The sequence below is a fragment of the Hibiscus syriacus genome, unplaced genomic scaffold (assembly GCF_006381635.1).
Source record: "Hibiscus syriacus cultivar Baekdansim isolate YM2019G1 unplaced genomic scaffold, ASM638163v2 tig00110114_pilon, whole genome shotgun sequence".
Classification (NCBI taxonomy): Eukaryota; Viridiplantae; Streptophyta; class Magnoliopsida; order Malvales; family Malvaceae; genus Hibiscus; species Hibiscus syriacus.
In genome coordinates, this window is record NW_024062594.1 from 2485673 (window position 1) to 2512753 (window position 27081).

The 27081-nt window shown below is 34.1% G+C and overlaps 3 protein-coding genes and 1 pseudogene across 4 annotated transcripts; all 4 read right to left on the reverse strand.

Moving 5' to 3' along the window:
- Nucleotides 1-224: 224 nt before the first annotated feature.
- Nucleotides 225-2594, reverse strand: LOC120215312 (ribosome-binding factor PSRP1, chloroplastic-like). Its single transcript, XM_039213025.1, has 5 exons — nt 2255-2594; nt 1571-1714; nt 1181-1468; nt 724-832; nt 225-638 (listed from the first exon to the last, which is right to left on the reverse strand). The coding sequence occupies exons 1-5, from the start codon at nt 2552-2554 to the stop codon at nt 526-528; spliced, it is 954 nt and encodes a 317-aa protein (XP_039068956.1). The 5' UTR covers nt 2555-2594; the 3' UTR covers nt 225-525.
- A 1908-nt stretch (nt 2595-4502) lies between these two features.
- On the reverse strand, nt 4503-6579 carry LOC120215314 (annotated as a pseudogene).
- A 634-nt stretch (nt 6580-7213) lies between these two features.
- LOC120215315 (uncharacterized protein At5g08430-like) lies at nt 7214-14647 on the reverse strand. Of its 2 annotated transcripts, XM_039213026.1 has the most exons (10): nt 14593-14647; nt 14296-14319; nt 12746-13530; nt 12303-12415; nt 11539-11598; nt 9839-9889; nt 9128-9199; nt 8263-8560; nt 8124-8162; nt 7214-7739 (listed from the first exon to the last, which is right to left on the reverse strand). In XM_039213026.1, exons 3-10 carry the CDS (start codon nt 13386-13388, stop codon nt 7342-7344), a joined length of 1674 nt encoding a protein of 557 aa, XP_039068957.1. In that variant the 5' UTR covers nt 13389-13530; nt 14296-14319; nt 14593-14647; the 3' UTR covers nt 7214-7341. The 2 variants fall into 2 exon arrangements, with proteins under 2 accessions (XP_039068957.1, XP_039068958.1); XM_039213027.1 differs by lacking the exon at nt 14296-14319 and having other exon boundaries at nt 14593-14641.
- A 2290-nt stretch (nt 14648-16937) lies between these two features.
- On the reverse strand, nt 16938-25645 carry LOC120215142 (glyceraldehyde-3-phosphate dehydrogenase 2, cytosolic-like). The gene is made up of 6 exons (XM_039212899.1): nt 25473-25645; nt 25000-25105; nt 24584-24726; nt 24414-24497; nt 24241-24330; nt 16938-17004 (listed from the first exon to the last, which is right to left on the reverse strand). The coding sequence occupies exons 1-6, from the start codon at nt 25643-25645 to the stop codon at nt 16953-16955; spliced, it is 648 nt and encodes a 215-aa protein (XP_039068830.1). The 3' UTR covers nt 16938-16952.
- Between the last annotated feature and the right edge of the window lie 1436 nt (nt 25646-27081).

Genomic DNA, 27081 nt, shown 5'->3' on the forward strand with positions numbered 1-27081 from the left:
TCTTTCTTGACCAATTTTAGGGCAGACATTGCACATATGACATTGAACAAATAGTCAAATCTTTCTTATATCACCTGGGTTTCTTGGTTATCAAAACTATTAAGAATGGCTTGTTACAGCTAGTGTTGCTCATTTAGTGTCTCAGCCACCAAATAACATGTATTTTGGGTTGTCTGGTTGCACCTGCATTCATAGACTACCTGAAAACTTTTAGACCCTGTAACAAAATCTAGGGTACCCTACAACCTGCATAACTCAGCAAATACGCAGGCAGAAAAAGGCAGGTTCAAATCCAATTTATCAAAAGAGTGAAAATTGAGCAAATTAAGATATATGTAATATTATATAGATTGCATGGTAATGATACAATGTCTTCCTCAGAATCATAAACCTAATCTTAAACCTTGTACTATGTCTCTCTACATGCCTTGATTGATCTTCATCTCTAGTGTTGCCATGAAAATCTACAGATGATTGATATCTTCCTGTCTCACAAAATGAGACAACTTATTCCATGAAAGAGTGCTAATTGGCAGATTCGACTACCAATGGCTCTAATTTCTCAGCTTTACCATCTCCTTTAGGTATAATAAGTCCATATCCTCCCTCTTTCCTTTTGTATAAAATATTAATCTCACCTGAGCCAAGTACATAACAGAAAACTTTTGATTAGCTCATAAAACCAATCTTGAGGAAATGAGCAGGGTATGGAAAAAATCATACCGGTTTCTTCATTGCGGAAAGCATAGAAGTCATGATCAACATTTTCAAGCTGCTCAACTGCTTCAGAGACTGTCAGTGGTGACATTTCAAAGTATTTTGTACGAACAATCTGAAACATTCGCAACGTAGTTGCATTAATGGAGGAAAAAGAAAACAACGGCCAGCATCAATTGACAAAGAACTTTGAGAACAGGATCAATTTGTTTGATCACATTTCTCGATGCAAATTTCTAATGATAATCATCATACATGTTACTCCGGACCTTCTTGAATACAAATTGCGAGACCGATCAGGACACAAAACTCTTCAGTGACAGTTCATCAACTCAAAAGAAAAAAATTTAAAAGCCCCTTGCTATCATATCATGCTGCCAAGTATAGAAGTGGAAAACACAAATATCTGCAATAAAACTAATACCATAAACAAAACAGTAGATCAAAATTTGATGAAATAAACCTCATCTATAAAGCTATCATCCTCCTGCTCAGGAACTGCCTCGACATCATCATCTACTGCTACTTGCTCAGTATCCGCCTCAACATCGTCATCTACTACTACTGCCACTGGCTCTCTGACTTTTGATCTATTGAAGCCTTTCATGTGGCGGCCATGGTCTGATTCTTTCTCCTTAATCTTCCTCAACTTTCTTTGTAGAATCGAGGACACCAAATCTATACTCCCATATACCGTCTCAGCATCTTCTTCTGCTCGAACCACTCCATGCTTCTTTGTAAACAAAGTTACCTTCAAACAAAAACCCATCAGAGCAAGAAGTAGGATAAGTGTCTAAAATTCTAAAAGCAAACTTGGCCACAAGTAACAAATATCTCAATTTTGGAAAAGTACCTCACATCTTCGTATCCTGGGACCTTTCCCAAATTCTCCACCTCGAACAGACAACCTAACATCGACTTCTCTCACAAGATGACTATGCTTCTGAACTGCCTTACCAACCTTCTCCTCCACATGCTGCTTAACTGTATCTGTTAACTGTATCCCATGAAAAGAAGTTCATTACAGCAAACAAGACCACCTCTAAACTTTCCCACCATTTTCATAGCAATTAGAGGATAACTGTAACGTGCAGGAATGGACCGAGAGGGGCGACTTGAGGCCTACAATTTTAAATTTTCATATATTTTAGTTATTTTCTTTATATTTTCTATTGTTGATCTAATTTTGCCCCAAAATTTTATAATTCGCCTCTGTAATAAAATCTTGCATGTCTTTTATAATAAAGACATTCAGATCAACGATAGATAGTATCACAACCAAAAACAATTACAAAATCACCAAATTCAAAGGCAGATGGTACCATAAGCAAAAGAAAATATATGCCAAACAAAGGGTATCACAAGCAAAATCACAACTTGGTCTTTCACATGCTTCAAGTAAAATGTGAAAAAGATGCATTATCAGTAAAACAATAAAGGGTTACAAAAAGTACGAGAAATCTCTCCATTGAGTAAAGAAAAGAATTAACCTATATCTTATTCTTGTAAATAAAGTAGATAATAAGAGACAAATTACCTCCAGATTTCTGCCCTGTATGATCAGTTTGACTGAAGAAAGTGAACCGTCCCATGACATTCGAACTGTTAGTGAACTGATGCTCCTTTTGCTTGGTTCCATTTCAATGTACTTGAAACTGTTCCCAATTGGGTTCAAGAAACTGGACTTGAAAGAAGGGATTCGCGGCTTTGTGAGAGTAAAGAGAGAAACTGATGATGAAGCTGAAGCTGAAGAAGAAGGACATGGAAATGATGAGTCCGAGACTGAGATTGGGTGGTGAAAGCTGGGTTGGGATGAAGCTAACAGAGTGGTCGCCATTTTTGTCAAGAACAGACAGGGTTTTGGATGGAAAGGCAATTTGGGAAGAAAATGCAGAAAAGTGGAGCGGAAAATAAATGAATGACTTGTGGTCCATGGATAAGAACACGTGACACGGCATTGGCTAGATATTTACACATTATGATTATCAACATAATTCTTATATATATAAAATAGAGTACTACATTTGTAAGGGGAAAGTACATTATTAAACTATGTTAAATTAATATTTTCAGTTATTAAAATTTTAAAATTATTATTAAATTTATCAAATGGTTATGAAATAATTATTTTATATTATAAATTTTAATAAATTTAAAGAATATCTTATAACAAATTAATAAAATTTAATATTATTATATACTAATTTAATAATAATTTTATAAATTTAATGATATATTTAATTTTCAAGATTATAATAATTAAAAGATTACTTGAATATATTTGAATATTTATTTATTTATTAAAATATAAAAATTTGAATAACAATGTCACATTTTACCGATAATAAGATTAAATTTTGTTTTTAAATAATCAATAATTAATTGGTCTAGTGAGATGAGATATTAGGTCCTTTAAACGATGTCAATGGTTTGAATCATGACGTTTGCAAATAGAGCAAATTGGATTGAGAGGGTTACTCTCGTCTCTGTAGTACCAGAATTAGATTAGTCGGTCAATAGATTTGATAATATATTTATACATTATTTATCATGGAATACCCATTTTATCCTTTTGAGATAATTACATAAAACTAGGACAAAGGTGGCGTGGATAATGTAAATGGGACCATTTATTTAATCAGACGTAGTATCTTCTTTTGTCTTTTTAGGTACATCTCTTATCCTTTCCTTTTCCTATTGTTCGGCAGTAAGCCTGCTAATCTTCTTAAATTCTGTGCATGTTGGAAAAAAACTGTAAAAATTATATTTTATAAATTTTATTTAAGAATGATTATAGATGGACCACAAATAAATTATATTTTAGATTTATGAAAAATAAAAATATTTCCTCTTTATTTTTTTTGACCAAAAATATTTTAGAGATATTTATAAGTTAAATTAAAAACTAGGAGAAAACCGTGAGGGGTGACAATAGATACCTGTGCCACCAGCAGCAAGGTTCCGTTTACTAGGCGTTCCACGTCCTCCGCTGCCGCCACCAAATCGATCACCCCCACGGCCACCGCAACTCCTGCCACCACCTCTGAGACTGCTACGACTATCACGGAATTCACCTCTTGGCTTTGCCATCTCCATAGAACGATAATTTATTCAGATCCATCTTCATATGTTTCTATAATTTTCACTGTATAATGAACTGTATGTATTCTCTGAAATGATAATTTATCAGAAAGATTGGAGCAGAATGATTGTAATGTAATAGTTGTTCATGTTTTGCAAAGTGATTGGAGTAAGAAAAAGAAAATGAAGGTTCATAGTTTATTTGTTTCTTTGGTGTAAAAATATACCAGAAATTGTTTCACCATTGATCCTTTGGTCACTGGACATGAAGAAAGTGGCTGCCCTTTATGCACAATCCATCTTTTTGTAAAGGTAAGAGATCAAAGGTTATGTTATTGGCACAAGAAATAGATACAGTAGTTGTTTGATGCACATATTTTTGTAACTAATAGTAATTGATTTCTACAATGAAAATGGTGTAAACACAGACAAAATCCATTCACTATCAGTGGCTCTCAGAAAAAGCAGAAACACTAAAGAGAAAGAGGAACTACTTTCATAAGTGACTACTAGTTATCAATACAGCGGAACACTTTATAGAAAACCATATTTTAAGTTCAGCAATCATTTGGACTGATCTAATAAACCTGTATTCAAAGTAATTATCAATAAGAAATAACATTTCAATTTTCAATAATAAAATGAATAAAAACACTCCACTAAAAAAAAGTCCCAACTTTTTTCCCAAAAGGAACACTTCGTTGCTCTCCAATGGTAGTGAGTGAATGAATAGAAGATTCACAGATTTCAGTTGAAAAATTAAAAGAAAAAAGGGTTCAACTTGCAATCACACACTATTGCTCGTCCCATTCATCATTCTTGTACGATACGAGAGTGTCTACCTTGTGTATCTGCATCAACCATAACACACAGTCACAACAACTTAACAAAGAAAACTCAGTTTTCAATAGCTTTTGACCTGCGCTGCTGGTTTTGCAACATTTTTTACCTTGGTATCAAATGAATGCAACTTCACCATCTGAGGATTTGCAATCAACTTGGGGTCGCTCTCAATCCAAGTGAACGGTACTGCAACATCTTTATCAGTGTACGCCAATACATCAAACACACCTGTAAACAATCACGGAACTAAGATCAAACATTGGGAGGGACAAAGATCTACTAAGTAATTAAATCTTTCGGAAGAGACAAATGAATTATTTGACTAATATTTAAAGAACTAAAATGCTCCCACCACGGATGGACCGAAGGGGACTAAGATCAAACATTGGGAGGGACAAAGATATACCAAGTATTTAAATCTTTTGGAAGAGACGTGTATTATTTGACTAATATTTAAAGTAACAAGGAATTAAACTGCTATTCTACCATGCTCCTCCCACCATAGATGGAGGACCTAAGGGGGCTGGGGGCAGTCACGCCCCCAATTTTAAATAATCATATATTTTAGATAATTTCTTTGTATTTTTTATTGATAATATGTTTTCTTTAAAAAAAATCATAAGTTCATCCCCTCTTAAAACATTAGAAATTCGTCTCATAGCATAAAATCTTGCATCTGTTAGTGTCTTTCACTCAACATATGGCTCTGTCCCCATAAACCACAAACCAAACACAACCCTGTTGAGGAAGAGGATGACTCCGATTTACACTTTGCTCAAAGTAGCTAGCCATTTCCAGCACTTGACATGAAACTTTGTAAAAATTGAATGTATCCATTTCCAACACTTAACTAAATCTGGGTAAACATAGGATTTAATTTTTATGTTTGTCTTACATGGTTCATCAAGGCATGGCAAGTAAGTGATACTTGAAGCAATCTGTCTCATAATTGCCTGTATTTCTCATGATTTCTTTGTCACTCTTTTCCCTTGACACACTGCAAAATATATATATATATATATCAAAGACCATCCAGTTCTCTCAGATTTCAAACAAATACCATACACTGATCAAATGACTTTGTCAAGTAAAAATAAGAAGAAAATAAAGTTTACCTTTTTTGAACAACTTCACTATCTGTTTCAATAACAAAATTCCACCTCTCCAACACCTCATTGGTGGCCTTACTCATGATAACCAATACAACCCTCTGTAGCTTCCCTGCTTCCAGCCATTCTTTTTTCAAAACAATCGATTAATAAAAGGGTTTAAATGTACACATTTTCCAACAGTTTTCTAATAAGCAACCAACAAGTTATCATCCAAAAGGAAAAGGCATATACTGTACCAGAAAGCTGGGCGGTTAAATTGGAAATGAAGGATTTCACCCCTTCATCTTGAGTAAGCAACATCGGAAGTCCATATTTCTTCACTTTCGCGAAGCTTTCCTCGGGGTAAACCCCTCGATTGTAAAGAATGCTGAACAAAAACATAATTGGTTAATTAAACCCTAAAACTCATTAAGAAGAAACCCAAATTATTTATCGATTCATCTTACCTATTCGCGGCATAACCTGGAAAAAAATGAAAGTTAGACAAAATTTGTCAACAATCCCCAAAAAAACCCAACAAGGGTGGATTGAAAAGAAATATATGGTTTGAGAAATCACATATACCAAAAAACTCGCTCACGATTGCTGCTGAGCCGCGAAGAGTGATGATATCTTTGGCAACTGATCTTGACGCCATCCGCTTCCTACAATCAAAATTTCTAGTTTATGGAAGAGTTTGAGGAGTAATATAGTAGAAAATTAGGGATTTGATTAGACGAAGAAGAATATGGAAGATGGATTTTCTAGAAATTTGAGAATGACAATCAAAAGTGGGAAAAAAGGCAGAGCAACGGGCGGCTTGTTTCTTGTTGTCCGTCTTGGAGCCAACGCTATGATTTTAAATTGTGCCTTTAACGGTAAAAAAAAAAGTGGGTCCGCTTTTTTTTTTTCAAAAAATAAGTTTTTCAGTTAACAATAAAAAAACAGTTTAGAATGAGCGAATCGTGAGGCCACGTAGGATAATTATTTTTTTGGGTAAACTACACATTTACTACTTAAAATATCACTTTTGTACCATTTTGGTATTCAAATTATTTTTTTCAAAATCATGCCTACATTTAGTTTAAGCTTGATACCCTGTCGTTAAAAAATTAACATAATTGCTGATGTAACAATTTATTTTTATTTTTTTAATGCTAACATGATATTACCATATGGTGACACATCAACATCACCGTAAATTTTTAACGGGATACCAAAATGAAACTTAAAATACACATTAATTATAATTTTGAAAAAAAATAAAGTTTGAGAACCAAAATGGAACAAAAATAATAATTTAGATACTAAACATGTTAATTTTCCCTTATTTTTTAAGCAGAATGTGTGATCTTGTAATAATGTGTTTATTAAATAAAAAAATAAAAATCAAAGTGAATTTTATTTACCAACATGAAAGTGAATGCATGGAGAAAAACCTGAAATGGCCATTATCAACATTCCTAAAGAACCATGCTATAATAATACGGACAGGAAACTGAAGAGACTGTTACTTATTTTAGTTAGGCGCAATTTCATCTTCAAAATTACCAGCCAGTTACTAGGACATCTGATATCCTTGTCCATTTACTATAATATTCAACAATGTCTAAATCCGAAACATTTGACGAACTATGTCGACCAACAATACAGCATTGTTTCGGCTTTGACCCGTCTTCCAAACCTTAAAATCATTCGGAAAGTAGTCGGCATCCATCCAAGTTTTCAGTGATATGAGGGAGAAAGGGCCCTGTATATCTCCCTGAGGATCTTCATAATGCCACATCAAGCTTCCAACATCATCCTCTGGCTCGACTTTGTTTGAATCCACGTGTTCTTCATCGTCATCGTCGTCACTCAAATCAATCACTCGAGTGGTATCCAATATTTTTAAAAAGTTTTGTTCGACTATGGCACTGCTTTCTTCGGGTACATTCACAACCTGCACGCTCTTGACATCACTGTGGCTTGGTCGGATTAGCTGTTCCTGAACATCATGCAAATGAACTGCAACAAATGGAATAAGTAACTCGGATGATTGAAATGGAAAACATGCAAAACATCGAACCTTCTACCTCAATGGAGCTTTGTCTCGTTTTAAAGCGTAATTCTATATAAGAAATCCCAAATGAAAAAGTGCAAAGGGTGATTTTTGCCATCTTAGCTCTAAACACATCTTTGGTTTATTTAACAGCACATAATAACGAACACCCAAGGTTCATGCCGAATCGTACAGAGCACATTTCCGTAACCCTTCATTTGGGTAATGGAATGAACAAAATGAAGAAAGATTGACCACAAAACATCTAATTTATTGAATGTTGCTATTTCATTCCTTTTCTGCCTACTCTTAATGGTTAACAAAGGGAGAAAAAAAAAAGTTACACATACCCGTATCATCTTTAGTAATTACCGAGGAAGACTGGGTCGCTGAAGAAAAAGTACATATTTAAATCGATAGACAAAGGCATTGAGTACAAATAATTATATTAAAAGAACTTCAAGGGAAAATGAAAAGAAGTTGATTTACCAGAATCTGTTTTTAAAGGTGTCAATATTGACAATTTCTCGATAGAAGCTGAATCAGTCGGAACTTCCAGAGTTTCCCTGGCAGCCGATTTCTGTGAGCTATTGTTCTCATGTTTAACAGCTTGTGGTGCAGTTTCAGGTTCTGTCAATTTCTGTGAGCTACAGTCTTCATGTTTAACATCTTGTGGTGCAGTTTCTGGTTCTACTTCCTCTGCAATAACATTTGGAACCTCACGCAGTAGTCGTGCCTGTTCATCTGGAGTCTGAAGCAGCTGTCTTCTCTCCATGTACTCAAACATCGTATGAGCTAAAGCAAGTTAAGAAGTTGATAAATCTTAATGGAAATGCTTCATGCCCAATACCAACATGGTTACTCAGATATTGGTTTCAGAGGCATGAAGGCAAAAGTAACTCGTTAAACCCGAGATATAAGCAAGCACCATGCATAATTCCGTTACATTAAAATACAAATGATGATTTTAGAAGCAAAAATAAGCCAAACATGTAAGCTCTACATCTTTCCAATGTATATGAAAGAACTTCCACCATGAAACATAGTAGAGCTACCGGTAACCTTTTGAGGTACAAGTAGAGCTACCAGTAATCTTTTGAGGTAAATCAGTAAATCATCAATTGACCATTTCAAACAAACTTAACATAGATTTTACGTTTATGATTACAGCTTTGGCATTTTTTCCCCTTCAAGAACATATGTTGAGAAAACTTGGTTGAGTACCAAAATTATTAACACTCTATTATTGCATTTTCATATATATGTTCATAATTCCTAAAATGCAACTATTGAGCTCTATATTGTCAAAGCATGTGTGTCTAGGTATGTAATCAACAGATATTCAAAAAGGATATTCTCTGCGCCAACCTTTTTCATTGGCACGGTCAATGAGCTTCGGTAACAAGGTAAGTTCTTCTGTAAGCCACTAGGAAAAAATACAGAAAAGCAGAAAAAGAAATTAAGAATTCGACAACTATTCTAACAATCATCATAAGCCTTCCCAAGAAAGAGTGCCATCAAAATATATAATCTAGATCCCTAATACAAGTACATAAAAAACATATGGTAAAAACATTGCTTTAATACAACAACAATTAAGGCAGCAACTTTAAGACTTCCAATAATTTATATATTTTTGTCACCTCTAATTCAACTATTTGATGAAACTCAACGTGTTTGATTACATATCTTTAAAACCCAATGGAAGGTTTTCCATGGAAAAGTGTAAAACAATGCTTACATAGTTAAAACCTACTTTTTATGCATAACAATTGTAACTAAATTCTTAATTATTTAATCGCATAATCTTATGCTTTCTCCTTTTTTCAATGTAAATATCAACTCAAGTTTTAACTTTCAAAAACACTTTTTGGTACAAATTCAGAACACAAATTTCTTACAAAAGAATATAATTTTTCAAATTATCAAACATCGCCTAAGGAACAGGTAAACAATAGCAAAAGAAATTTGGCCATCAATTGACAGTACAAAACACCAATAACATGAGAATAGAAGAATCCATTGTTCTCTAATAGTTAAATTTGGTGTGAATGAGAATACATACATCCTTGGTTATATCTGCATGCAAAATTTGAGCCTTCGCTTCAAGTTCTGCCTATCAACAGTTAAAAATAATTTTAATATTTGTAAAATTAAAAAAGAAAAAAGAAAGGATGATGGGCTTAAAAACTAAAAAAGCAACAAAGCAAAGTTAATGGGTAAAATAGGGACCTTCAGATAGTGAAAAATACATTAAAAATTGATATAAATCATGAAGTAATCACTAAACATGACGAATAGAGAATATTCATTAAATATGCACTTTATAATTCAATATCTTATATTAAGCTATTCATATACAGCCAGCTTAATGGTCAGTGTTATTGATGCAGGAGCATCCAAGATCAATTTAATTATTTTATTTTTAGGATTAGTTTTTTTATTATCTGCTTTTTTCAGTCTTATCTTTTGCATTCTTTTAAATAGTTATGTGATTAGGATAGGACTCCTGGTGAGTGTAGAAAGTAAAAAGTACTGTTAGTGATTGTTTTATTATAAATACTATACTAGGTGGTTATTAGGGAATTATCATTGTTATTATTTTCTTGAATTACTACAAAGAAACTAAGGTTTTTATAACCTTAAGTTTTCTAAAGTTCCGTCTTTCAATTGTTGCTGTTTTTCCTCTTAACCACATTGAATTTGGTAATCAGAGCCACTATAGATCCTAGGGTTTAAAGTAAGGTTTAATTTTAAGCCATTGTTGGATGCATTGGAGCTCAATTCAGAGGAAATCAGTATCAAGAAACAGAATTCGCTGTGCTACGACGTACGGTTGAAGAACTGTCGCGTGCAGTTCATGATTGGCTGCGACAGGAGCAACTGGGAGCCCAGATGAAGACTCCGGAAAGTGCACACAACCAGTTTGACATATCGGAAGGAAGTCTTACTGATGAATCTGATATTGGTGAGATAATTGAAACAAACGAGGGTGGAATTAATGTTGGAGTTGTGGTTTTCTATTAAAACATGTTTATGACGAGTATCCAGAAGAAACTGAAGATGTACATCCAAATAAAGGAGAGTCCTTGGTTGTTCATAATGTGTTGACAAAAACTGAAGGTGAAGAGGAATTTAGCATTGTGGTACATGCATTTAGCCAACGATCGCAGTACTAAAGACAGTGATATGTTCAGTATGACCCATGAGATCTCTAAAGGTGAATTAACGAGGAAGATCAAAGGCAGTGATGATAAGACCAAATCAGGTATTATAATAGATGCTTTCTTGAGTGGCGAGCAGGATCCTAGTCAAAGCCCCGAAAAGAATTGTTACTAATTTCCATATTCAATGTCAATTCCAAGAGGTGGAAGCATTCTTTAAAGAGTGGGCTCACCTTATTGATCATACCTTGTGTGATGTTACTATGGACCGGGACCATATTCTCATGGAGAAGTCTTGGTTGAATGTTATGATTGATCAATTTGATATTGCTATCATTATTCCAAAGACTGATTTGAAGAATGGTCGTCACCACCATAGATTGAGAAGTGTTGATGAATGGAAGACAACTCTTAAGACCCTAGATGACCTTTATGAGTGGTTAGAAACACCAAGTGCATCTTTGCAGATGCAGTCAAAACTTGTGCGACTGTTCTTTTTTTCAACCTAGGGAGAACGATGCAGGAGCATCCAAGAAAAACCAATTTCCTTCCTCCACTAGAATGTAATATTATGGATTATGCAAAATGTACAAGAGCTTACAATAGTTGGCCTCTTCAGCAAGCCTTTTTTTATTCTCTGGTGCAAATCCTCGCATTCTTCCTGCAAAAAGCAAACAAAAACACTAAGACACCCACATGCATCCTGATCTCTATTACAGATTTACAGTATAGACAGCAACCAGCTATCAAAACAAACTAAGATCTTGTCAAACCATATGTGGTCGCTATACCAATCCTAATGCACCACAACTTCAACTATGCTTGTTTGTAACATCCAAGGCAGTAAGGCCCGTATGCTCTGAATATAAAAGAGATTATCCTCAAAGAACCTCAGATAAGAATGAAAAGAAAATAATGAGCTAATCTAAGATCTAATTATCATCAAGACACTGTTTAATTTGTTTTGGACCAGGAAAAAAATCAGTTGACACATCAGTTCACTGACATTACTAGCATCAGCAGTTACCAAAGAAGCCAGCCTATATATTTCTGCTATTATGTATCGCATAGGCATAGTGATACATTATATACACACACATAAGGGAATCGTTACTGCATTGCACTTTTACCTCCACAATATTTAGTGCTTTCTTCAAAAGGGAACTCTCTACAGCATTTTAAATTATGTTTCTTTGAGTAAAAAAGGCTTAGGCAACAATTCATCAAAACATTCAAAAGTCCAGATGAATTGCACCAAAAATAAAAAAGATAATGGAAAAGAAGAAAGTTCAGCTTTACATCGAAATATGCCAAACTTTCTAGCTATTTTGATGAAATAGCAATATTGTTGCATATGCTGGTTACCTGAGAGAAGTCGTCATCTGAAAGCATGGAAATTTTAACATCTTTCACAAAATTCGAAACCTGGAGAACAACATCTGTGTTTACATCATTGTTCACAGAGACCCTCTTCATCCCTAGACAACAAAGAAAGCTGAACCATGGATTAACTATTTAAAATAGACGAGAACATATGGCATAATCAACATAAGATACAATAATAAGATATAACAGAACACAACACTAATGGCAAAGGAATTAACAATAATTGAATGAATGAGCTCAATGACTAGTTCTTTGGGCTGTTAAGAAAAATGTATTATCTCAGCATCAAATATACAATCATCACAGATCAAGAGTAGTATCACCAAGTGAAATGATAAAAATATGAAGAATAAACCAAGAGAAAGTGTAATTCCAATTAAATAATTGATAATTGCAAAACGCATAATCTAGTAGTAATTTACCTTTAACTAGCACGAGCTGATGAGAGTTTTTCTGAAGGAAGCTTTTGGGGTCTGATTTGATCCTTACAAAGCTATCTACCACTTTAGCTTCGAAGCTTTCAAAATCTTTCAATAGATCTAGAACTAAACTCTTTTTCAAGTAAACGAGCTTTATGTTCTCTGGTACTATTGCAGCAAAGCCATTTTTTGGTGTTTCAAAAATCCTTTTCTTCTGGTAAGTTTTTTTCTCCAGACTCAAACCTTTCTGTTCTTCACCTAGATTCTCCTCTCCTGAGCTAAAAAGAAAGTCATCATCCCATGCATCTAGGTTTTCCGCATAGTGTGTTTCAAGCAGGTCATAGACTTTGATTCGGTTTATTGTTTTTCTTCCAAAAAGATAATAAAGCTTTTCATCACAAATTACTCTCTTCTTTTTTGCTGGGTTAATAAGGTTATTCTCATTGATATATTTGCCTATAATGTCACTAACATCATGTTGAGAGATTTTTTCGGTGGTGTCTTTACCAATGGAATCAAGAAATTCAATAAGTGGCTTTGATCCCCATCCAATAAACTCCAGCTTCTTTGATTTGGCCTTTCTTTTCAAACTGACAGAAGTATGTGGCTTTCCACTGTATTCTTCCAACCAAAATATTCCATCCATATTTTACACTGAGATGTTAAACCTAACTTCCACAACTTGGAATCCTTAAGTTGGACAAGTGCCCAAAAAAGGCTTTACAATGCAGTGCATTCAATTCCAATGTATAGAAAGACATATGATCACCCTGAACATATACCAAGCCCTGCAACCGGAGTGGAAGATGACTATGTTTAACAATGACCAAAAATTAACAAAAGTGGTAAAGTCTATGTTTATGTTGGAGCTATCATTTTTGGGGTTATTCAGTCCCCAAGTAAACAGCTTGTCCATTTAAGCGCAATGCAGATAAAATTATATTTGCAACATTAATCCTAAAATATCCAAAATCATATGACTAGCAGGAATTTTTGGGAAATTAGAAGACAAAACGTCAACCGAATGAGTGAGTGCAAAAACATATAGAGACAATAATGTTGCGCCAGAACTGATGAGTCTCTCAACTGGTCATACAAGATACAGTATTTACAGAAATAAGTAGCCTGTACAAGAGGGATTTGATTCGGGCATACAAAGCATAAAGAGCAACACTTGTTGTCAACAGTACAAATTAAATACTTCACGGTTTTTCTATAATCAGACTAAATATCGATTATTAGTTTATTACCACAATAAAAACAGCGTTCCCTTGTTTTGTGTTCAAAAACGGAAATTTAGCTCCATTTTATTTCAAAATTGACACTTAAAATTGGTCTTTTAATGCATAATTTTGAAACAAGAAAGAAAGGAGGAATTCCAAGAGTACCCGGCCCTTCTTTAAATTATTTTATTTCATCTTTCAGTTAATATACTAATAACGATGGGTATGGAGTAGAAGAGAAGCAAATTATACAAGAATAATGAAATAGTAAAGAATAAATAAAGAACTTGTTAAAATAAAGCTTCGAGAGTTTTGGGTTTTGGGGTTTACCTTGCTGCAATTCGCTCAACAATTCTGTGTTTCAACAGAAAAAAAAGGCAAGATCAGAGTGATGCAGTGTTTGATTCCACTAGAAAATAACACAAATTTCAACAAAACAAGGGGGGAACAGATAGAAAAAATGGTTTTCAAGTTTAAAAATGTTGCATTGAAGAAAAAGAAAAGGCAAGGGATTGTGATTGGAAAATGCAAGAACAGTAAAAAAAAACGCAGCTAGAGATAATAGAACTGAAGAACATCGATGGGAAAAGTAAATCGGTAAAAGATTAAAAGGGTGCGTTTCGGTACCTTCGGAATTCAACGGCGGAGTTGCTGCTTTGAAGGGTTTAGATCAGTGTACCTGAGCCTTATTCGTGAAAGTAAATTAGCTCAATCTAATTCGGTCACACTTTTCGTCATCTTATTATAAAAAAATATAATCTAAATTTAAATAAAAGTAGAGATGAGTAAAATTTAATTTGATTTGAATTTTTTTTAATTTTAAATTATTTGAGACGAAGTATTCGAGTTAATTTAATTTTTAATTTAAATTTTTGAGTTTATATTTACCAATTCAAAATTTTGAAAAACTGAATTTAATAACTCTACAATGTAGTCCTTGATTTTCGTATTTATTCCATTCTTTATTATAAGCCTACTTTTTTTATCAATTTAAATCATATACTCCTAGACTCATTGTATAATATCTATGTAGTTTTTATTTTTGAGTAAAGTAAACAAATAGTCTCTAACTATAAGGTACTATTTTGTTGAATATCATGATTATTAAAAGTTATAAAACGGTCCTCTGATTTTAGGGTGTTGCTTTGTTGAGTCTATCGACTATTAAAATTTACAACATGGTCATCCAGTTATTCATATATTTTAAACTCATCATTTTTCGTTAAAAAAATGATGACAGCCTGAGTTTGACGTTAACATGTTGACCGAGATATAATAGTCATTTGAGATTTTGGGATCATATTTTATCATGTCACAATCAACATATTAATATCCAACTTAGACTGACATCGATGTTTTAACAGAGAATGACGAGTTTGAAACAAATGAATAATCAGATGATCATTTCATAACTTTTAATAGTCAAGAGACTCAACAAAGTAATACCCTATAGTTAGGGGACTATTTGTGTACTTTACCCTTAAATTTAATTGTAACTTTTTATAATATTATGATACATGTTATTTTCAATTTAACTAACTTTATCTAATTATACAATATATATTTCACGTGTAAGTAATATTTGTAAAGTTATTAATAAATAAAATCACATCTAAAATTATTAAATGTATTTAAAATTTTATATTTAAATAAGATATTTTGAAGAAAAATTATTGTTAAGATCATAAAGGAGTCAAATGAATTGATGAGCAAAAAGATTTTAAGAAAATCGACAAAATAATTAAATTAAGGGTAAAATATACAAACGATCCCCGATTATAGGATGATGCTTTGTTGAGTCCTCTAACTATTAAAAGTTATAAAATGGTCACCAAACTATTCCAAACTCGTCATTTTTCGTTAAAAAATTGACGGTAGTCTAAGCTAGATGTTAACTTGATGAATGACATATGATAAAATTTGATCCTGGAATCTAAAAAAAACTATTGTATCTCAGTCAACACGTTAACATCCAGCTCAGATTGTTGTCATTTTTTAACGAAAAAGGACAAGTTTGGAACATATTTAATAGACGGATGACCATTTTGTAACTTTTAATAGTCGGAGGACTCAACAAAGCAACACTTTATAGTCGAATGATCATTTTGTAACTTTTAATAGTTCGGGAGACTCAACAAAGCAACATTCTATAGTCGAATGACCATCTTGTAACTTTTAATAGTCAATGAACTTAACAAAGCATTATTCTATAGTCGAAGGACTAGTTGTATATTTTACCTTAAATTTAAATAAAAACTTGAACAATTCGATTAGACTCAAAATTATTTTAAGTATAAATTGGTATTATAAAATAAGATTCGTCAACTCGATTAATTCAATATTTTTTAACTCGACTAAATCGAATTAACATTTATAAAAAAAAATTAACATTTAATCATTAAATTAAATTATACGACTGTTATATTTTAAATCAAATTAATATTTAGATTAAATTAGTATTTTATTTTTAAAAATAAAATAAATACCCATTTGTGGAAGGAAATAAATAATAATTTTTAAAATAAAAAATAATCATTTTTAAAAATGAAAACTTTTTAGAATGAAACAAATAATTATTTTTAGAAAATAATATTTTTAATATTTTAAAATAAAATAAATAAGTTTTTTGAATAATAATATTTTTTAAATGTAATAAATAACCATTTTAAAAAATAAAATAAATAATATGTGGAAATATTGAAAGAAGAAATAGAGTAGGGGTATGTGATAAACCCCATTTATTGCCCCTTGCTAGTTTGTATAATAGGGGTATTGCTAATGCCATGGTTAGTCCCTATTCTCATACATCAATGAACCCATACACTCTCTACGTTTTAACATTTTCTCTTTCGAGATAAATAATACGTCTGCTGGGCCTATCTCCAACTCTGTCTCAATCGAGATAAAGAAGGGATTCGGAAATGAAATGGGATTCCAAATAACAAGCAACTGCTTTCAAACACAACTTAAGTGGCCTTAAAAAAACTTCAACATGCTTGGGTGGATGCCATATGGAAGATCAAATCAATCACACGGGAACTGCAAAACAAGACAAGCTTTGTCAAAATAACCATGATTCCAAAATGCCATACTTCAAAAGGAAATTAAGAGGAAGGCATGCTTTTTACCTGTAACCCCATTCATTGTCATACCAGGAAACGAGTTTCATGAAGTTGCCGTTCAGAGCAATACCGGCCTTGGCATCGAATATGCTCGACGTGTATCAACTTTCGATTTCAGGAAATCTTTTTGGAATTTATATAAATAAAATGCAGCAACTAGAACTCGTTAGATGGAACTTGCCTGCTGTCACCAATGAAATCTGTGGAGACAACATCTTCTTCAATGTAACCCAAAATTCCCTTCAGCTTGCCCTCGGACTCTGCCCTGAAATCATCAGCTTATACGGATAAGAATAAGATTTATTTGATATAACATGAAGGCAATTGTGTCCACAAATTATAACGAGACTTACTTTATAGCAGCTTTGATCTCATCATACGATGCAGACTTCTCAAGCCTTACAGTGAGGTCCACGACGGATACATCGACAGTAGAAATTCGGAATGTTCAACGGTAGGAACTCGGAAGGACATTCCGGTAGCAGCCTACGTATTCACGATATCAGAGTACATATATAAGAATAACCTAATATTGAGCAACATAAGTTAATTCTTAGTCAATTAACAGTTCTCATCTAACATAAATATTAGGAGGATAAAAATTTGGTTTTATTCCATATGTTAAAAAATGTTTAAATGATCATTTGTGCAAAGAGACTCGTTTTGTCATTGTCAAAATATTGATTGAGAGTAGGATGTAAATGAGACGAGACAGATCGTGAGCTACTCGAGATCAACTCGGTCAATACTCGAATTGAATCGACTCGATTCGAGCTCAAACTCGAATTCTTAACAAGTTGAGCTACTTGATACTTAACAAGCCGAGCTTTGTATTAAATTTGAACACGAAAGATAGAATCTGCAATTGAGGCAAAAACCCAGATTTTGGCTGTGGAGAATTGAAGCTACAATTTCAACATAGAATCGAATATAAATTTATAAAAAGGAACTCTTAAAAGCGAGGCATATGCCACTTTTCTATCACCCATTGTATACGTTTACTCTTTGGGTGTGGATATTGTCATAGGAACTTCACTAGTTAGTAGGAACACTCTTAATATGACTATTAAACACCATCCAAATTCAGAATCCCCATTTCCAGTAAAAATAGAGAAAACCAAATAGTGCAAACCAAATGCTTTAGAATTCAATTTCAGGGCACTTTCAGAAGAAAGAGACCTCCTAAAATAGGCGTATGCCACTATCCGCAGCGACCAAACGGTATTCTTTAGTAAAAGGCTAGCAACTAGTAGGATCCAACAAGAACCTATATACAACCTCTCGGAGCTGGTTTCCATGATTGCTCAAACAAAAGTTTCATCTTATCAAACTCGGTAGTTCTTGGGGAAGAAGAACAAAGGAAGGTCGTATCCACTCATGGTGCAGAAACATCCAATGTTCCTATCAAAATCAAGAAGAGTGAATATGACTAGGAAACAAATGGCAGAGAGGATCTGCTAATTTACTAGACATATTCTTCTGTCTTGATTTCGATAGCAACATGTATATAGATATTTCTTAAGCCAGTTTCTCTCGGTTTCTCTAAGTTGAATAATCTTCTTCAAGAAGTTGGGTTTCCATGAGTGTAGTTATAAGTCTCTAAAATTGATTTTGTTCTTGAACCCTCGACTTCCATGATCTTGGACCGAAATTTCTCTTCCCTACTTGGATGTTTGTCAACATCACCAAAATAGTAACAAAGACAGCTCCATAGGCAGGATTCGTACTGTAACACCCCTAACTCATATTCGACCCGAAACAAGTCTAAGATGTCACATTGACTTTTCAAACTTTGATTCTTAAAGAAAAATCCTGGGAATTTAAAACTTTCATTAAAACAAAATACTTTAATTTACATAAAAGAGACTACTTAATACAAAATTGATCAGAGCATTCATAATTAACCACTTATTATATACCAACACTTTATACACAACAAAATACCTACTTTGTCAATTACTTCTGATCTGATTTCTTAGTAATGTTGATGTCCATGCCACTGCTATTCTGAATCTTCTTATTACTCGGTACCTACGTGTAAATCACTTACACGCTAAGTCATAGACTTAGTGAGGCAATAAATGAATATGCAACAATATCTTCATGAATATGCATTCTTACCATTTCCTTCATGACATTTCAATATGCATGTATCTATTACACAATAACATATATAATCATATCATGCATGTACAAGACTTACCTTCTTGTACCACTTTCACTTTACTTTGTATTTCAATTGCCCATGTATACTATTGAGAATAGAGGCATGTGAGTGCATTGAGGTTGTGCACTAATGCTGTCACCACAGCTCGTATCAATTCCCTCATGGGGCACCGAACCTTAGTTCAGTATTCGTCCCGAAGGACTGTCATATATGTCCCGTAGGACCCCTATGTCCCGTGGGACCACAACATCCCGAAGGACTATTATACCCTCGACTCTTGGCATGTCAATTACACCTATAGCTCTCATATCGTATACTCTGGGCATTATTCTTATATTTCATATGTTCATGTACTCATGTCATTTCTCTTGTGATCATGTAGTTCATGTCATTTATCTTGTGATCATATAGCTCATGTCATTTCTCTTGTGATCATGTAGCTCATGTCATGTTTTCATATCACATATCATATCACATGTGTATTTGAATCTATTCATATATATACATCATTTATCCAATCACATGAACATATATATGCCTTATGCATGTATTACAATAATTATCATGTATGCATGTTCACAACTTTTGTACTATGAAAATCAATATAGGAATTAGACTTATCACAAGTCTTATTCCATTATACTATACATATAGTATGCACTCACCTTAGCTTTGCTTTGATTCGATTCTAATCCTTTGATCGTTCAAGAATAAGCTTACTTTTAGTATCTACATAATCACACATGGATCTATATCAGTATTATAGCTAATATACTCTAATTGTTCACTCTTTAGATTAAGATAAATGCAAATTTCCTCTTTTACTGAAGGTATGCATCGATGCATTACTTGTGCATCGGTGCATAAAATGCATTCGATGTTTTATTATTAATGGGATGCATCGATGCATGCCTTATGCATCGATGCACTAATTGCATTCGATGTTTTTATTTTAAAAGAGTGCATCGATGCACTACCTGTGCATCGATACACCTTCAAACACTTTTTTGGTTTTAACCTTGATGCATCGATGCACTATGAATATGCATCGATGCACTCTGCCCAGAATCCTCTTTTTGAACCCGAAAATTAATTCATTTTGGATTAAATTCTTCATGTTTAATCCTCTTTTTCATTCTTAACTATAGTACACATCCTTAAACCAATTTATACTCATTTATTTCATCTTAAACCTCCAAATTCTATCATTCGTATGTAATTCAAGAATTACATCAATAATTCAACATGTTTAAATTCCGCTTTTAACACTTCGTATATCTTAACTAGATTGATGACAAGTCAAATTTAACTTTCAATTCTAGTTATGAACTCTATTTCAAGATTTCATTTAAGAACTTCAAATCTTAAATCTCTCCTAACTCCATCATCTTTTGATGTTAAGATAACTTAAGCTCTCCTTAAGCTTAGTTATCATCTAATAATCAAAACTCAATATTAAATTTAACAAGAAACTCAATAATCAGAAATCTTACCTTGGCTTTGGTTCACACGCACAAGGAAAAAAGAAGAAGAGAACTCTGGAAGCCTTGGGTGTTTTCTCCCCTTCCACCCACGTGTATCCTTATATCTATACTTATCATTTCTTTAATTATTTTTCCTTGCAATTACTCTATTGTCCTTCCATTCCTTCTTCCTTTCAATTCCATCCTACACAATAATTTACATATAAATCTTTATACTATTCATTCATTTTATTTTAACCACCAAATTCTGAGACTTTACAATTTAGTCACTAACCCGGTATTGAGGATGTTACACGTACCCCTATTCCTATACTGTATTACCTAGGCCGGAAAGAACCGATTGCTAGCAGACACTCCATGAATCGAACAAATTCGAACATGATACGAACGCAATGCCAAAAAAACCCGAAACTTAATCACTATTCAGAATAATGTAGCATCGAATACTACATCTTAAAACCCGAAACCCGAAACTTAACTTGAGTAGCTTACTCACTTCTCTTAAGAAACGAATTCCATCGAAGGTATCCCGGATTGGATATATGAAAGCCTGCACCTGCAGGGCCAAGAGGAGGGTGTTTTACTTTTATTATATTGTATGCAGTGAATGCAGCATTGGATCACGAGGTTATGAATTTCAGTAAAAAGGCTTACTTTATTAGTACTTAATCATGAGATTCAGACAAAGATCATGTGATGCTGCCTCCCCTATGTTTCTCAGATAGTCAACGAAAAAAGTGCAACTGAAAACTATGAGATCTGAGTTAATAAAAATCACAATTTACAAAAATGATTCCCTTCATCTATGTTGATGACCATATCAGCCCTAGATTTTGCACTTATCAATTGCTAAAAGACAATGGATTCTAACGTAGTTACATGATATTAACATCTATAGCACTATTTGGTAACAACTAATATGGAATCAGCCTACCTCGATATCGCGTTAGAAAAAAACAGTGTCACGTCCCGGAGAGGTGAGGACATAAATGTCACATCAAAAAGAAAAAGAGAGATTTTGAAGTTTATAACTGATGATATTTCACATCTTATCATGTCTTTTGATAAAAGAGTAATGATATCGTGACAAGTAGTATCAGAATGATCCTTCCATTCCTTCTTCTTTTCAATTTCATCCTACACAATAATTTACATATAAATCTTTATACTATTCATTCATTTTATTTTAACCACCAAATTCTGAGACTTTACAATTTAGTTACTAACCCGGTATTGAGGATATTACACGTACCCCTATTCCTATACTGTATTACCTAGGCCGGAAAGAACCGATTGCTAGCAGACACTCCATGAATGTACCACGATAAATTGCTAAATTTAAAAAAAAAAAGATTTACCACTAACAGTAGCTTGAAATGATCTTACTAAATTTGAGCAGGAATCATAGAAATATGTGACCAAGGTAAAACCCAGATTTTGTCTGGGAAGAACATAAGTCTCAATTTCTTCGTCGAATCATAAACATTCTCCCACAGATCAAAGTGTTCCTTTCAAACTCAATGTTCTGAATTCTGACTCATTGCTTTATTTTCAGATGTTTAAGCAAAATTCAGGAACAGTGTACAAAACAGCAAAGAAAATAATAAAAAAAAAAACTACATCGTGGAAAGTCATTTCATCAAGGAGTTCATGAACTTTTTGAAAGTCGTTTCGGCAACAATAAAACTGGATGATAGTTGAGTAGCTGATGACACACAGGTGACAACCGTGTCCTCTCATCTCTTCAACTGTTCATCGTGCCTCTTCAACGCGATTGATTTTTCACCAATCAGGAATGAAGATATTAAATGTGTAAGCATCAGGTGCAATGTGTGATTTAAGCAGCAAGAAAATCTCACGGGCCTCTTCAACATATTTCTATTTGCAAAGGGTGTCAAGCAGCAAGTTCATTAACTCTGTATTCTTCTCCAATCCAAAAGTTTCCAGTTCATCAAAAATCCTCATTTTCCCATTTCCCTGCACCAGCAAACCTTCTCATAACCCTGGCTATCGTGTTAAGCGTAACAAGGCGACCTTGACACATTTCCTCCAAGAAATCCTTCATTCGATCTATTTGTTTCATTTACCGAGGATGTCAACCATCATATCATATGCTTGACGAGAGCGATTATAGCCTGGGCGTGAAGCTGCCCATCTAAAAGCACCCAATGGATTTCCAGTCATCCTTGAACCATGCAGCAACTTTCCAGCAAGGCCATGGGAAAGCTGCATAGAGTGATCATTCTTTAGAGACTGGAAAATTTCATCCTCATTGCTCCGAGCATGAACTTTACTGAAGAGAATGTCAACGTCACATCATCCCACGACTTCATCCGATCCGGTGAAGCGAGAAGATTCCACAGGCAAAGCAAGAGTGGAACTTTCAGAGTATGCACGGAAAAGGAAACATAATATTGATGGTTTGAACAGGAACGAAGTACTTCTAAGGCAGTTCTGTAAAGGGTAAATCATGGAGAACTGCCCTCTAAACAAAATTCAGTCGGGTCCTTAAAACTGCATCTCCAACGAATAAAAGCATTAGCCTCTCTATTTAGCTTATCAAAAATACATAACAACAAAATAATTAACTATGCCCCAAAACTATAGAAAATGTCTCACTTAAGCCTTCATACTGTGATACTATTATTTAGTTTCAAGCTGAATTTGGGTGAGAAATGCTGACATAGCTAACTACTCTGTTAACCCATCTATGGTGGCAGCCATGATGCGACAAACATATGAACAAGTTTGATGACATTACAATTACATTGCATAAATGAACTCAGAATTCCATATTGGTTCAGGCATTCTATCAAATATCTTCCATACACAGGATGGGTGACAACCTGAGAAACTTCTTACGAAAAAAAGATGAAATCACTAGTTAAGAAGGACAAATCTTATTAAATTTGGGTTTTCTGGATTTCAGTCTTAAATGTCGAATTAAAACAGAAAAAATGCAACATAATTAACCTGATTTGAAAAACAAGAGCTTTGGGATGGGAAGATCTTCGAAATCAATTGCGTCGGGTGGAGTGGGAGATGTACTATCAAGAGCTTGCCATATCTGTTGGGCCTATCTCCAACTCTGTCTCTGTCGGGAAAAAGAAGGGGTTCGGCAATGAAATGGGATTTATGCAAAGCGCACCAATCTGTTGCAGTCAGTCGCTTTGGTCGAGTGGTGAAGGCGTGTGCCAGCTAAGTGCATGGAATTTTCCCGCGATGCATAAACACCGTTTACGTCATAACATTAAACTAGTAAAATAGTTCATCTACACCTTCAAAAAATGCAGAAATGGAAACACATCCAATCTTGGTTTTATTCCAAATAACAAGCAGCTGCTTTTAAACACAACTCAACTGGCTTTAAAAAACTTCAACATGCTTGGGTGGATGCCATATGGACGATCAAATCAATCACACGGGAAGTGCAAAACAAGACAAGCTTTGTCAAAATAATGCCATACTTCAAAAGGAAATAAAGTGGAAGCATGCTTTTTACCTGTAACCCCATTCGTTGTCATACCAGGAAACGAGTTTCACAAAGTTTCCGTTCAGAGCAATACCAGCCTTGGCATCAAATATGCTCGACCTGTATCAACGTTCGATTTCAAGAAATTTTTGGAATTTATATAAATAAAATGCAGCAACTAGAACTCGTTAGATGGAACTTGCCTGCTGTCACCAATGAAATTTGTGGAGACAACATCTTCTTCAATGTAACCCAAAATTCCCTTAAGCTTGCCCTCGGACTCTGCCCTGAAATCATCAGGTTACGGATAAGAATAAGATTTATTTGATATAACATGAAGACAATGGTGTCCACAAATTATAATAAGACTTGCTTGATAGCAGCTTTGATCTCATCATACGATGCAGACTTCTCAAGCCTTACGGTGAGGTCCACAACGGATACATCAACGGTAGGAACTCGGAAGGACATTCCGGTTAGTTTCCCATTGAGTGCAGGAAGAACCTTTCTAACAGCCTACGTATTCACAATATCATCGAGTACATATATAAGCATCAACTGAGTAACCGAAAATTTGAATCTCAACATTAACAATCCTTTACTTATTTCCATTGAGGCCAGGAAGAACCCTTTCCAACAGCCTATGTATTCACAATATCATCAAGTACATATATAAGAATCAACTAACCAAAAATTCAAATCTTAACATTGACAATCCTTTCCTTATGTCCAAGCTAACCACAAATATTGCAAAATAAGGACTAAATCCAATCTGGTTTGAAAATATACCCTGGCAGCACCGGTGCTGCTAGGAATGATGTTGAAGGAAGCAGCTCTACCACCTGTCCAGTCAGTTGATGCTCCATCAACAGTGTTTTGTGTAGCTGTAAATAATAATAAAAAAAGAACTTTATTAATTAAAGAAAAAAAACAGCATACCCATTTGAAAAGAGTTTAAAAAAAGGGGAAAATGGTATTACCAGTGATTAACAGAATGTATGAGTTAGATAGTTAGTTAGGAAGAAGTTAGAATTAGTTGATATCAACAGCTATATATAAGTGTAAAAGATCAGTTCAAAAGTAATAATAGAGTTTCATTTTTCTGGTTTATACAAACTTTGATATGATATCAGAGAATTCCGATTCTTCAAATTCAGCAGATTCAAGTCTTATCTTCAAGAATAATGATCCTAGTAGTGAGTATTACATACATCCTAATGAAAACCCTTCATTAGTTCTAACTATCTAACTCATACATATACATTCTGCTAGTGATAGCATGAACGGTGGTCATAAGACCCTCAAAAATTCCAAATCGATCATGGATAACCATAGCAAGGGGAGCAAGACAATTGGTAGTGCAGCCAGCATTGGAAACAATGTCGAACACGGGCTTGTAGTTGTAGTCTTTCTCGTTCACACCCATCACAAACATGGGTGCATCTTTGCTTGGAACAGATCACAACGGATACATCAACGATAGGAACTTGGAAGGACATTTCGGTTAGTTTCCCATTGAAGAACCTTTCCAACCCCAAGTATTCACAATATCATCGAATACATATATAGAATTAACCGAAATATGTTGCTGCCTAAGTATTCACAATATCATACTAAACATAACTAGAGAAGCTATAACAACTGTCAAGATTGAAGAACGAAGACTAACGGGCGAAGAAAAGGAAGTACCAAAACAAATCCAGCTGGTGGGACTCTAAAGATAATATTTTTAAAATAAAATTTTAATGCTCATTCCAAAGAATAAGCCCTCCAAAAATAAGCGTATGCCACTTGTGCAGCGAGCACACTGCGTGCTTTGATATTACTTATTTACGTCTATTTATACTTGTTCTGGAACGCGTGGCGCTGTGTATTGTCTGTGTGGGATTACTGCTCTGAAGCTTTATTGCTAAACAGGCCAACTAAGGGGAAAAAAAGACTGTAACTTCAATAAATCAAAGAGATAGGGGCCAATTTGACATTGCAGTGAACTCAAAATATATATAGTACTTTCAATAAGCATTTTAAAATTTCATGTATGGTGGAAATTGTGCAAACCGAAAACTACTTAATTTGAATGAGAAGTTTACCATGAGCAATAGCATGGAATTTTTGCTGCATTGTATTGAATTTGAACACGAAAAATAGAATCTGCAACTGAGGCAAACCCCAGATTTTGGCTGGGGAGAATAGAAGCTACAATTTCAACATATAATCGAATATACATTTATAAAAAAGAACTCTTAAAAGCGAGGCATATGCCACTTTCTTATCAACCATTTTATACATTTACTCTTTGGGTGTGGATATTGTCATAGGAACTTCACTGGATAGTAGAAACACTCTTAATATGACTATTAAACACCATCCAAAATTCAGAATCCCCATTTCCAGTCAAAATGTGGAAAACCAAATAGTGCAAATCAAAAGCTTTAGAATTCAATTTCAGGGCACTTTCAGAAGAAAGAGCCCTCTGGAAATAGGCGTATGCCACTATCTGCAGAGAGCGCACGGTATTCTTTAGTAAAAGGCGAAAAGAATAGTGCCTTCAGCTGTAGCAACTTGTAGGATCCAACAAGAACCTATATACAACCTCTCGGAGCTGGTTTCCATGATTGCTCAAACAAAAGTTTCATCTTATCAAACTCGGTAGTTCTTGGGGAAGAAGAACAAAGGAAGGTCTTATCAAACTCAAGATGCATCCAGTACATTTTATGTTTTTCTAGCAGCTTGCATCGAACCCCGGCTGTAGTGCAAAGTTTTTCACTTAAAAATCAGTTTCTAGTTGCTGAAGACAACAAATTTGTCTGCGACAATGTCACTAGCCTCTGAAGCTTTGATTGCGATATCCTGAAGAGGAACAAAGATCGT

Coding starts and splice junctions, on each gene's coding strand:
- LOC120215312 (XM_039213025.1), bottom strand. CDS start 2,554: ATGGCGACCACTCTGTTAGCTTCATCCCAACCCAGCTTTCACCACCCA. Junction 833..1,180: donor ATGATAGCTTTATAGATGAG/GTTTATTTCATC, acceptor CGAATGTTTCAG/ATTGTTCGTACAAAATACTT. Junction 639..723: donor TTTCCGCAATGAAGAAACCG/GTATGATTTTTT, acceptor TACTTGGCTCAG/GTGAGATTAATATTTTATAC.
- LOC120215315 (XM_039213026.1), bottom strand. CDS start 13,388: ATGGATGGAATATTTTGGTTGGAAGAATACAGTGGAAAGCCACATACT. Junction 9,200..9,838: donor ATGCAGATATAACCAAGGAT/GTATGTATTCTC, acceptor ATTTTTTCCTAG/TGGCTTACAGAAGAACTTAC. Junction 7,740..8,123: donor AATTACTAAAGATGATACGG/GTATGTGTAACT, acceptor CATTTGTTGCAG/TTCATTTGCATGATGTTCAG.
- LOC120215142 (XM_039212899.1), bottom strand. CDS start 25,645: ATGTTTGTGATGGGTGTGAACGAGAAAGACTACAACTACAAGCCCGTG. Junction 24,727..24,999: donor GCAGCACCGGTGCTGCCAGG/GTATATTTTCAA, acceptor GTGAATACGTAG/GCTGTTAGAAAGGTTCTTCC. Junction 24,331..24,413: donor AATTTCATTGGTGACAGCAG/GCAAGTTCCATC, acceptor ACGTTGATACAG/GTCGAGCATATTTGATGCCA.